The 13,167-nt window shown below is 47.8% G+C and overlaps 1 protein-coding gene across 1 annotated transcript in view; it reads right to left on the bottom strand.

Moving 5' to 3' along the window:
• LOC121555697 (protein phosphatase 1D) overlaps positions 1 to 10,620 on the bottom strand; it is a 16,152-nt gene extending 5,532 nt beyond the window's left edge. Inside the window, 3 exon segments of the mRNA XM_045213928.1 lie at positions 114 to 236; positions 3,893 to 4,121; positions 9,961 to 10,620. Coding sequence (XP_045069863.1) covers positions 114 to 236; positions 3,893 to 4,121; positions 9,961 to 10,498 — 890 coding nt within the window. The 5' untranslated portion in view covers positions 10,499 to 10,620.
• Between the last annotated feature and the right edge of the window lie 2,547 nt (positions 10,621 to 13,167).

Consider the following 13,167-nt stretch of genomic DNA (forward strand, 5'->3'; position numbering starts at 1 on the left):
GAGTTACATTGTGTTGTTTAAGTGTTCCCTTTATTTTTTTGAGCAGTGTATTTACATCTCATAGAAATACATTAGAGGAACTTAATCTTTGAGACAACCACAACAACATACCTAGAGCTCTGGCCACAGCCAGGAAAGGGATCTGGTCTATGACAGTGCTCCTCCGGACGGGCCCGTTGTGAGTCAGCCTGGGTCTCTTCCACACCACCCGGTTCACCCCAGACTTCTTTATCACACTGGAGATAGGAGGGACAGACAGACAGACAGGAGAGTTATCACTATGGAGATAGGAGGGACAGACAGAAAGACACAGGAGTTACCACTCTGGAGATAGCAGGACAGACAGACAGGAGAGTTATCACACTGGAGATAGGAGGGACAGACAGACAGACAGACAGGAGAGTTATCACTCTGGAGATAGGAGGGACAGACAGACAGACAGGAGAGTTATCACTCTGGAGATAGGAGGACAGACAGACAGACAGGAGAGTTATCACTCTGGAGATAGGAGGGACAGACAGACAGACAGGAGAGTTATCACACTGGAGATAGGAGGGACAGACAGACAGACAGGAGAGAGTTATCACTCTGGAGATAGGAGGGACAGACAGACAGACAGGAGAGTTATCACTCTGGAGATAGGAGGGACAGACAGACAGGAGAGTTATCACTCTGGAGATAGGAGGGACAGACAGACAGGAGAGTTATCACTCTGGAGATAGGAGGGACAGACAGACAGACAGACAGGAGAGTTATCACATTGGAGATAGGAGGGACAGACAGACAGACAGGAGAGTTATCACTCTGGAGATAGGAGGGACAGACAGACAGACAGGAGAGTTATCACTCTGGAGATAGGAGGGACAGACAGACAGGAGAGTTATCACTCTGGAGATAGGAGGGACAGACAGACAGACAGGATAGTTATCACTCTGGAGATAGGAGGGACAGACAGACAGGAGAGTTATCACTCTGGAGATAGGAGGGACAGACAGACAGAAAGACAGGATAGTTATCACTCTGGAGATAGGAGGGACAGACAGACAGGAGAGTTATCACTCTGGAGATAGAAGGGACAGACAGACAGACAGGAGAGTTATCACTCTGGAGATAGAAGGGACAGACAGACAGACAGGAGAGTTATCACTCTGGAGATAGGAGGGACAGACAGACAGACAGGAGAGTTATCACACTGGAGATAGGAGGGACAGACAGACAGACAGACAGGAGAGTTATCACTCTGGAGATAGGCGGGACAGACAGACAGACAGACAGGAGAGTTATCACTCTGGAGATAGGAGGGACAGACAGACAGACAGGAGAGTTATCACTCTGGAGATAGGAGGGACAGACAGACAGACAGGAGAGTTATCACTCTGGAGATAGGAGGGACAGACAGACAGACAGGAGAGTTATCACTCTGGAGATAGGAGGGACAGACAGACAGGAGAGTTATCACTCTGGAGATAGGAGGGACAGACAGACAGGAGAGTTATCACTCTGGAGATAGGAGGGACAGACAGACAGAAAGACAGGATAGTTATCACTCTGGAGATAGGAGGGACAGACAGACAGGAGAGTTATCACTCTGGAGATAGAAGGGACAGACAGACAGACAGGAGAGTTATCACTCTGGAGATAGGAGGGACAGACAGACAGACAGGAGAGTTATCACACTGGAGATAGGAGGGACAGACAGACAGACAGGAGAGTTATCACTCTGGAGATAGCAGGGACAGACAGACAGACAGGATAGTTATCACTCTGGAGATAGGAGGGACAGACAGACAGGAGAGTTATCACTCTGGAGATAGGAGGGACAGACAGACAGGAGAGTTATCACTCTGGAGATAGGAGGGACAGACAGACAGGAGAGTTATCACTCTGGAGATAGGCGGGACAGACAGACAGGAGCGTTATCACAGGCATTTAGTAAGGTAGTAATGGAGTAGTAGTTATGATTCAGCCGGTCAGTGTCACAAAAAGCCTCTATTATCTTCATAGTGGCAGGCTCTGTATAAGGAATGGGGTGTTACAAATGTTCAATAAACCATTAACACATGCCTTATAAATGTTCCCTTAATGGCTTATTCATGGAAGTAGTGTAAAGTGTTCCAAAAATAACCTACCTTATTTCAACTGTCTGGTTGATCCAGTAACCCTGTTATGGTATGTGAGCAGCACCGTTTATTGACAGTAAACTGCTGCGATGCCAATGACTAATCTGGCAAGAGTCTTAAAGTCACTGGAAATCACTCCAAGCTCACTCACTCCCTCTGTGGGAGTCACTGGCTATGTCCCCAAATTGCACCCCATTCTTTGTAGTGTACTACTTTTGACCAGGACCATTCGGGACGCAAGCCTGTGTGTTCCTTACCTGAAGGAGATGGTTCTAGAGTAGTGTGTTGTTTACCCAGTGCCTGTCCATCCCTCTAGTCTAGTTCCCCAGTGCCTGTCCGTCCCTCTCGTCTAGTTCCCCAGTGCCTGTCCGTCCCTCTCGTCTAGTTCCCCAGTGCCTGTCCGTCCCTCTCGTCTAGTTACCCAGTGCCTGTCCGTCCCTCTCGTCTAGTTCCCCAGTGCCTGTCCGTCCCTCTAGTCTAGTTCCCCAGTGCCTGTCCTTCCCTCTAGTCTAGTTCCCCAGTGCCTGTCCGTCCCTCTCGTCTAGTTCCCCAGTGCCTGTCCTTCCCTCTCGTCTAGTTCCCCAGTGCCTGTCCATCCCTCTAGTCTAGTTCCCCAGTGCCTGTCCGTCCCTCTCGTCTAGTTCCCCAGTGCCTGTCCGTCCCTCTCGTCTAGTTCCCCAGTGCCTGTCCTTCCCTCTCGTCTAGTTACCCAGTGCCTGTCCGTCCCTCTCGTCTAGTTCCCCAGTGCCTGTCCGTCCCTCTAGTCTAGTTCCCCAGTGCCTGTCCTTCCCTCTAGTCTAGTTCCCCAGTGCCTGTCCTTCCCTCTAGTCTAGTTCCCCAGTGCCTGTCCATCCCTCTCGTCTAGTTACCCAGTGCCTGTCCTTCCCTCTAGTCTAGTTCCCCAGTGCCTGTCCTTCCCTCTCGTCTAGTTCTCCAGTGGCTGTCTGTCCCTCTAGTCTAGTTACCCAGTGCCTGTCCTTCCCTCTAGTCTAGTTCCCCAGTGCCTGTCCTTCCCTCTCGTCTAGTTACCCAGTGCCTGTCCTTCCCTCTAGTCTAGTTCCCCAGTGCCTGTCCTTCCCTCTCGTCTAGTTCTCCAGTGGCTGTCTGTCCCTCTAGTCTAGTTACCCAGTCAGTCAGAGAGTTGTTCTGTTGTTTTACACCAAACAGGCATAGATGCTACAATGCTTTATCTGATTGTGAGCTTGCAGTAGAGTAGAGTAGACAATGTGGTTTATGCAAGAGAGAGAGCGAGAGAGAGAGAGAGAGAGAGAGAGAGAGAGAGACACAGAGAGAGAGAGAGAGAGAGAGAGAGACACAGAGAGAGAGAGAGAGAGAGAGAGAGAGAGAGAGACACACAGAGAGAGAGAGAGAGAGACACAGAGAGAGAGAGAGAGAGACACAGAGAGAGAGAGAGAGAGAGCCAGAGGAGAGAGAGAGGAGAGAGAGAGAGAGAGAGAGAGAGAGAGAGAGAGAGAGAGAGAGAGAGAGAGAGAGAGAGAGAGAGAGAGAGAGAGAGAGAGAGAGAGAGAGAGACATGGTCTTTGGCTCGACCCCATTCCCCTGTCATAGGGGCTGTTGTTTTGGATGCACAGTCACACGAGGGTACGGTTGTGTTGTGGTTGTGTTGCAGCTGGGGGCCTTAGCACAGTATTATGTGTTGGTTAGGATAGTCCGCCAGACAAACAAAACATTACATTGTTGAGTTAGTTAGTTCTCGAGTTGGCTGGCTGGACAACTAACCTAGTAGTGCAGTATGTAGTAGTTAGCCTTACCTGCCCCCCAGCCCTTCGATGCGCTCTCTCTCCTTAGGCAGCTCAGGCTTGTGGTCCTGTGTGACCTCCACGGCCCTGATGAACTGGTCAGTGGGATCGTCCTGAACCCCTAGCACTATGGCAGAGTCTCCTACGTGGGCCACGTACATGCGGTCCCCCCGGATGACCACTACACTGGCCGTGGTGCCTGAGGTGCTGGGAAGCCCCGTGAAAGTCTTGGGCCATTCGGCTGCAGAGGGAGGAAAAGAGAGGGAGGGAGAGAGAGAGAGAGAGAGAGAGGGAGGGAGGGAGAGAGAGGGAGGGAGAGAGAGGGAGGGAGAGAGAGAGAGAGAGAGAGAGGGAGGGAGAGAGAGGGAGGGAGAGGGAGGGAGGGAGAGAGAGAGAGAGAGGAGGGAGAGAGAGAGAGAGAGAGAGAGAGAGGAGGGAGAGAGAGGGAGGAGAGGGAGGGAGGGAGAGAGAGAGGGAGGGAGAGAGAGGGAGGAAAAGAGAGAGAGGGAGGGAGAGAGAGGGAGGGAGGGAGAGAGAGGGAGAGAGAGAGAGGGAGGGAGAGAGAGGGAGGAAAAGAGAGAGAGGGAGAGAGAGTGAGTGAGGGAGGGAGAGAGAGGGAGAGAGAGGGAGGAAAAGAGAGAGAGGGAGGGAGAGAGAGGGAGGGAGAGAGAGGGAGGAAAAGAGAGAGAGGGAGAGAGAGTGAGTGAGGGAGGGAGAGAGAGGGAGGAAAAGAGAGAGAGGGAGAGAGAGAGAGAGAATATGGTAAAATATTGGAACCTGCCCAGCCTTAGAAGAAGCCTTCGGAGTCAGACTAACCTACTTCCCTGAGGTCTCTGCCTGCAATAATATGGCCCCTGAACACAACAACAGTTAGGTAGGAACTAAACTTTTAAAGGTCCTGAACAGTCATTCTGAAAAGGACTTTTTTGTCTAACTACCAGGAAGTTTGAAAAGACAGGCTGAGAGGGCAGGGGGCTTCTATTCATGAGCTCGCCTTGACTGAAGGCTCTTTGAAACGCCTTTGTCAAGCAACTTGGGTGCAGTGAGCACTGTTGCAGTAAATTTATCTCAAGCAAATTTAGTGATACACGAAGCAACTCAAACATTGAAATTGCATCAATGATATGTTTTTCATTTACATCTCCCGTTTGTTTCTTGTGATGTGGTTCACAGCAGCACTGACGGATATGTTGACTTGACAACTGCGTCAGAGTTTTGAACGACCCATCCCCCCCTTTTGTTCCATGCTGGCTGAAGACCTAGCTAGCCAGTAACTAGCTAACACCAGACACAGATGAAAGGGGAAACATATAAGTATCTTTGCCATAGATGAATAGGGTAAACTTTTAATTATATTTGCTGACACCCTACAGTCAAATGTTGGCACCAGTAAAGTAGCTATCTAGCTACATAAACCACGCCCCTCTGCAAACCTGCCTTCTCCGATGTTGATTACAAGGCGTACTTATTTAAATTAGGTAAGAGAATATCTAGTTACCATTGGTGTATTCAAATGAAAATGAAGGTGATGTCACCTTGTCTGCTTAATAATGAATCCAAGTGTTTGACATGGGGGAGGGGACCAGTAACTTATGATCAAACTTGATCAATGTAGAAGCAACAGTCATTTTTCATACGTTGATCTGGTTTCCTTCAAATATCATCACATTTCATGAAAAACATGATTGACTGTTCATGACCTTTAAACTAAAAAGACAACTTTGTCTGCCATCTTCACAGACAGACCGGCAGAACAGCAGGCCAGTGAGATCAGAGGAACACACAATAAAGGGTCAGGATGAGAGAGCCAGATGCTTCTCCAGATTACAAACAAGTAAGTAGTGAATTATGGCTGCCCAACCCTGTTCCTGGAGAGCTACCTTCATGTAGGTTTTAACTCCAACCCTGTTCCTGGAGAGCCACCGTCCTGTAGGTTTTAACTCCAACCCTGTTCCTGGAGAGCTACCGTCCTGTAGGTTTTAACTCCAACCCTGTTCCTGGAGAACTACTGTCTCTATTCGCTCCAACCCTGTTCCTGGAGAGCTACCGTCCTGTAGGTTAACTCCAACCCTGTTCCTGGAGAACTACTGTCTCTATTCGCTCCAACCCCTGGTTCTAATGATTAGCTGGTTGATAAGCTGAATCAGGTTAGTTACAACTGGGGTTGAAGCGAAAACCTACAGGAGGGTAGCTCTCCAGGAACAGGATTGGGCAGCCCTGATATAGAGTATAGGGTACCATTTGGGACACATCCATAGACATAACAAATAGTTGCTGCACATTTTTGTTCCAGCTCAGCACTCAGCACTCAGCACTAACAAACACATGACTCAACTCATCAAAGGGCTTGATTTAGTTGATAAATTGAATCAGGTGTGTTAATACTGGGCTGGAACAAAAATGTGCACATCCATCCTTGGGTTTTCCCAGGATGCTCCTTGTGTGTAGAGTACACTGTACTAGTGACTTGACAGGGCAGTCGAAGGAACCAGAGCGAATCGCTGATGACCGCCCTAAATACAACTGCCCTCACAGCTGATAGGCCAAGAGACTTGTTCATCAAATAATAAAAGAGGGGGGGGGAACATTCATCATGCCTCAGTGGGGGTGGGCGCATTGGTCTTTCCAAATCCAATAGATATGATGCATCATGCAGACTCTCCTTTACAACCAACAATATCAGATCTCACATGCTACCTGGCCTGCCTAGTCCAGTAATAAACCGGATTTGTTATGCCGTCGAGGTCAAAACAACCGTCGCCAACTCTTTCCAAACAAGCAGCTGAACCATTGTCATGTGTATCGAAGGCAAACAGAGGACGGCACCATGGGAAAATCCCATTCACGGTAGTGACGTGCAGTTCGTGAACGATTAGTTATTTTTTAACTACTCTTTTTACTGACTCGAGAGTCATGACTCGTTTTTTTTGAGTGACTCGTTCATTTTAGTTGTTCGTTTGACCTGCTAGTGCTGGGTGTTTTCACACTCCGTCCCTTTCAGACAATTAAAAACAAAATGTGTGCAGTATGAACACTCCAATGGAACTCAGACCCCTCAAAAAGAGCCCTCCGAAGCGAACCGAACTGAGACCAGGTCTGAGTCCGGTTCCCTTTTTAGGGCAATGTGAACACAAAGCTCCCCGGGTTCGCTCGTCATTATTCCCGCACCACACACTTGACTACTGCAACACAGTTTCCCCTGCCATAACTAGTGATGGGAAACCGAGGCTTTATGAACTTCAGCGCTTTCACCAAATTGTGCTGAAAAACGGTTCATTACTTCAGTATCTGTTGACAGTGACATCTGCTGGTCAGCAATAAATAGCAGCGTGTGACTACCTCATGAAGCTTGTTGAGAGAATGCCAAGAGTGTGCAAAGCTGTCATCAATGCAAAGGGTGGCTATTTGAAGAATCTCAAATATAACATATATTTTGATTTGTTTAACACTTTTTTGGTTACTACATGATTCAATATGTGTTATTTCATAGTTTTGATGTCTTCACTATTATTCTACAATGTAGAAAATAGTAAAAATAAAGAAAAACCCTTGAATGAGTAGGTGTGTCCAAACTTTTAACTGGTAGTGTATGTACCGGTTGTTTTGCTCTAGGATGGGCCTCACAAGACTTGTTTGAAGGTCCCCCTTTACCAGTTGAAAAAAGGAATGGAAGTATATATGGAGACTGTTTAGTGACAAAAATATATATATATTTCCTGATCTTTTTTATATCTCTCTCAAATATGATACACTTCAGAACAAACTTCCTTTAAAAAATGTAGTGGGACTATGTGTTCTTCCATGTAGTGAATTGCAGTAATAGCAGTTAGGCCAAATTAAAATGTTCATCAAAAATGTTTTTTTATATACTTCAAGGGGTCTTAAAATCCTAAGTTAAATAGCAAAATGATCCTTGGTATGCCCTTCTTAAAACAATTCCATATAGCTAATAACCAGGTGGCGAATCGCATCTCTGCATGTCTGGCAGACATATCAGTGTGGATGACGGATCACCACCTCAAGCTGAACCTCGGCAAGACGGAGCTGCTCTTCCTCCCGGGGAAGGACTGCCCGCTCCATGATCTCGCCATCACGGTTGACAACTCCGTTGTGTCCTCCTCCCATAGTGTAAAGAACCTTGGCGTGACCCTGGACAACACCGTCGTTCTCCGCTAACATCAAAGCGGTGACCCGATCCTGTAGGTTCATGCTCTACAACATTCGCAGAGTACGACCCTACCTTACACAGGAAGCGGCACAGGTCCTAATCCAGTCACTTGTCATCTCCCGTCTGGATTACCGCAACTCGCTGTTGGCTGGGCTTCCTGCCTGTGCCATTAAACCCCTACAATTTATCCAGAACACTGCAGCCCGCCTGAGTGGCGCAGTGGTCTAAGGCACTGCATCGCAGTGCTAACTGTGCCACTAGAGATCCTGGTTCGAATCCAGGCTCTGTCGCAGCCGGCCGTGACCGGGAGACCCATGGGGCGGCGCACAATTGGCCCAGCGTCGTCCAGGGTAGGGGAGGGAATGGCCGGCAGGGATGTAGCTCAGTTGATAGAGCATGGCGTTTGCAACGCCAGGGTTGTGGGTTCGATTCCCGCGGGGGGCCAGTATAAAAAAAAAAATGTATTCACTAACTGTAAGTCGCTCTGGATAAGAGCGTCTGCTAAATGACTAAAATGTAAAATGTGTTCAACCTTCCCAAGTTCTCTCACGTCACCCCACTCCACTGGCTTCCAGTTGAAGCCCGCATCTGCTACAAGACCACGGTGTTTGCCTACGGAGCTGTGAGGGGAACGGCACCTCCGTACCTTCAGGCTCTGATCAGTCCCTACACCCAAACGAGGGCATTGCGTTCATCCACCTGGCCTGCTGGCCCCCCTACCTCTGCGGAAGCACAGTTCCCGCTCAGCCCAGTCAAAACTGTTCGCTGCTCTGGCGCCCCAATAGTGGAACAAGCTCCCTCACGACGCCAGGACAGCGGAGTAACTGACCACCTTCCGGAGACATTTGCAACCCCACCTCTTTAAGGAATACCTGGGATAGGATAAAGTAATCCTTCTACCCCCCCATTTTTTTTTTAATAAAGATATATATATATTGTAAAGTGGTTGTCCCACTGGCTATCATAAGGTGAATGCACCAATTTGTAAGTCGCTCTGGATAAGAGGAGCGTCTGCTAAATGACGTAAATGTAAATGTAGTCAACCAGAGTTGACTTTATTAAAAGAGGACTGAGATCGGCTTTTTTACAGTAGGATTAAACACATTCCTCAGGCTCGGCGGCTCCACACACCTGCTCCGACTACCAACTGTCTTTGTAGACACAAAACATACACAGCCTCTGCTCAACAAACTTGTTTTGGGGGGGCTGCAGTTCCCGAACGACATTGTACTCATCACCCTCACTGCAGCTGTGCTCACCGCAGGCAGAACAATACATTCCGCCAATTGTCAACAAGAGTCGTTCACAATCTAGTCTGGTTGTGGACACTAGACCTCGTTTCAAATGTATCAAGAAATAATCTTATTTGTATGCCTAGCAATCAACAAATGTACATTGTTTAAAGCACACGTTTGCAAGTCTGTCCCAAATAACAGCTCCAATAATCAAGCCCCCTATGGTGAAGAATCATGACTCGTTGGAGTTTTCAGTTCATCGTTCGCCGGTAGGGGGGTCCTACGTGCTCTGGGCATTACTGACTCAAATTAACGAAATGAGTCGAAAGATTCGTTCTTTTGACTGAACGACTCAGTAAATAGAGCCGAACTTCCCGTCACTAATTCACCGAGCCCGCTTGTGTGTGACCTGATAGGTTGGGGGTTTAGAGAGGAATCATGGGATGTCTCTTTCTTTGCTCTACTACAGACAGGTGGCAAGCGATGGTAGGTTTATTTTGCTAGCCAAGCCAGAGAACCCAAACCACACATTCAGCCACATCGAGCCTGTGGTGGCCATTTAATTCTTAGCGTTTGCTCGTTTAGAGGCTTGCTAGCTAAAATGTACGAGATGCGAAAACACAAATCCCAATAAACAAAACTAGCTATCTAGACACATGGATGATTATTTAACTCACGTAGTTTTTTCCACATTGCATGGTGGCAGGCAACGAAACCTTTCCGAATAGCTGCACACACTTCCTCGTCATCCTTGGACCAAAAGCCCCGCTGTTTCTTGATGAATTCCCACAAATAGTCCCGTGCGAATTGCGCTGCCTCGCGGCCTCCGTGGCCATCAAACACCGCGAAGAAAGCCACTGAGCGCTGGGGGTGGTTATCGCTCTTGATCGCAGCCGGTAAACTCTCCACTTTCGATACTGCCAGTGCCGCGGCTGCACAACTTTGGTCCCCATTTTGTGTCCATGCAACTTTAGTAGAGGCAGATCGAGGATCGTTCAGTGCGTTGTGTGCAGTCCGATCTTGCTGCTCGTTTTCAGGCTTTTCCGGCACAATGTGGACCGTCGAGCTATTCCCTTTGGTCTCGTCTTGTTCGTCCGAGTTCAGCTCGTCTTCCCCCGGCTCGGGCTCCATTACAACCTCGGTAACATCCTCCATGTATTTCCTTCCTCCCTGGTCGGAGAAAACACTCACTCGCATCAACAATGCGTTTTCCATGGCTGTAGAGACGTCTTGCTTCAGATGCTGGGCGTTTGTAGTACCTAAAAATGGCTTCAAAAGTATTTTAAATTAAGTTTATGGCAGCTTAATGATCAATCACCCGCTTTCGGTCTTTGTTTATTTTCAAGCCTTTTAGGCACGCTCAGGAACGCATTGACGTCAGACCTATATCAACTGGGGGTAATGTCCGGAGAAAATAATGCGCCACCTACTGGATGTGTAAATCAAATTAAAATCTATTTGTCACATGCTTCATAAACAACAGCTGTAGACTAACAGTGGTTCCGATCGCTTACTTACGGCCCTAATCAACAATGCAGAGAAAAATAATACCACGAGGAAAATATATAGGCCTACACAGTAACAATACCTTGCAGCATGAATTGACATGTTGTCCACCCAACCAAAGGATCAAATCAAATGTTATTTGTCACATACAAGTGTTTAGCAGATGTTATAGAGGTTGTAGCGAAATGCTTGTGCTTCTAGCTCCAACAGTGCAGTAATATCTAACAATTTCACAACATATACATATACCCAATACACACAAAACTAGTAAGGAATGGGATTTAAGAATACAGTTGAAGTCGGAAGTTTACATACACTTAGGTTAGAGTCATTAAAACTCGTTTTTCAACCACTCCACAAATTTCTTCTTAACAAACTATTGTTTTGGCAAGTCGGTTAGGACATCTACTTTGTTCATGACAAGTAATTTGTGGGCAGAACTGAAGGCCTACAAACCTGACTCAGTTACACCAGCTCTGTCAGGAGGAATGGGCCAAAATTCACCCAACTTATTGTGGGAAGCTTGTGGAAGGCTACCCAAAACATTTGACCCAAGTTAAAGAATTTAAAGGCAATGCTACCAAAAACTAATTGAGTGTATGTAAACTTCTGACCCACTGGGAATGTGATGAAATAAATATAATCTTAAATAAATAATTCTCTCTACTATTATTCTGACATTTCACATTCTTAAAATAAAGTGGTGACCCTAACTGACCTAAGACAGGGAATTTTTACTAGGATTAAATGTCAGGAATTGTGAAAAACTGAGTTTAAATGTATTTGGCTTCCGACTTCAACTGTATATGGACAAGCAATGGCAGAGCGGCATGGACTGAGATACAGTAAAATATTATAGAATAGAATGCAGTATATACATATGAGATGAGTAGTGCAAGATATGTAAACATTTTTAAAGTGACTAGTGTTCCATTTCTTAAAGTGGCCAGTGATTTCAATAGGCAGCAGCCTCTAATGTGCTAGTGATGGCTATTTAACAGTCTGATGGCCTTGAGATAGAAGCTGTTTTTCATTCTCTCAGTCCCAGCTTTGATGCACCTGTACTGACCTCGCCTTCTGGATGATAGCGGGGTGAACAGGCAGTGGCTCGGGTGGTTGATGTCCTTGATAATCTTATTGGCCTTCCTGTTACATCGGTGCTGTATGTGTCTTGGAGGGCGGGTAGTTTGCCCCCGGTAATGCGTTCGGCAGACCGCACCACCCTCTGGAGAGCCCTGTGGTTGTGGGCGGCGCAGTTGCCATACCAGGCGGTGATACAGCCCGACAGGATGCTCTCAATTGTGCATCTGTTCAGGGTCCTGTTGGTTCCAGACTTGGCGCATCGGTACAGCTTGCCGTGCGTTAGCAGAGAGAACAGTCTATGACTTGGATGGCTGGGGTCTTTGACAATTTTTAGGGCCTTCCTCTGACACCGCCTGGTAGAGAGGTCCTGGATGGCAGGGAGCTCGGCCCTGTCGTAGCCCGCTGCGACCGGGAGACCCATGGGGCGGCGCACAATTGGCCCAGCGTCGTCCAGGGTAGGGGAGGGGATGGCCGGCAGGGATGTAGCTCAGTTGGTAGAGCATGGCGTTTGCAACGCCAGGATTGTGGGTTCGATTCCCACGGGGGGCCAGTATGAAAAAAATAAAATAATGTATGCACTCACTAAGAGCGTCTGCTAAATGACTAAAATGTAATGTAAATGTAAATGTGAGGGTTTTAGGTGCCAAGCCGAATTTCTTCAGCCTCCTGAGGTTGAAGAGGCTCTATTGCGCCTTCTTCACCACACTGTCTGCGTGGGTGGACCATTTCAGTTTGTCTGTGATGTGTACGCCAAGGAACTTGAATCTTTCCACCTTCTCCACTGCGTTCCCGTCGATGTGGATAGAGGGGTGCACCCTCTGCTGTTTCCTGAAGTCCACGATCATCTCCTTTGTTTTGTTGATGTTGAGTGCGAGGTTATATTCCTGGCACCACACTCCCAGAGCCCTTACCTCTTCCCTGTAGGTGGTCTCGTCATTGTTGGTAATGAAGCCTACTACTGTTGTCGTCTGCAAACTTGATGATTGAGTTGGAGGCGTGCTTGGCCACGCAGTCATGGGTGAACAGGGAGTACAGGAGGGGGCTGAGCACGCACCCTTGTGGGGCCCCAGTGTTGAGGATCAGCGAAGTGGAGATGTTGTTTCCTACCTTCACCACCTGGGGGCGGCCCGTCAGGAAGTCCAGGACCCAGTTGCACAGGGCAGGGTTCAGACCCAGGGCCTCAAGCTTAATGATGAGCTTGGAGGGTACTATGGTGTTGAATGCTGAGCTATAGTCAATGAACAGCATTCTTAAATAGGTATTCCTCTTGTCCAGATGGGATAGGGCAGTGTGCA

This window comes from Coregonus clupeaformis, unplaced genomic scaffold (assembly GCF_020615455.1).
Source record: "Coregonus clupeaformis isolate EN_2021a unplaced genomic scaffold, ASM2061545v1 scaf0172, whole genome shotgun sequence".
Taxonomy (NCBI): domain Eukaryota; kingdom Metazoa; phylum Chordata; class Actinopteri; order Salmoniformes; family Salmonidae; genus Coregonus; species Coregonus clupeaformis.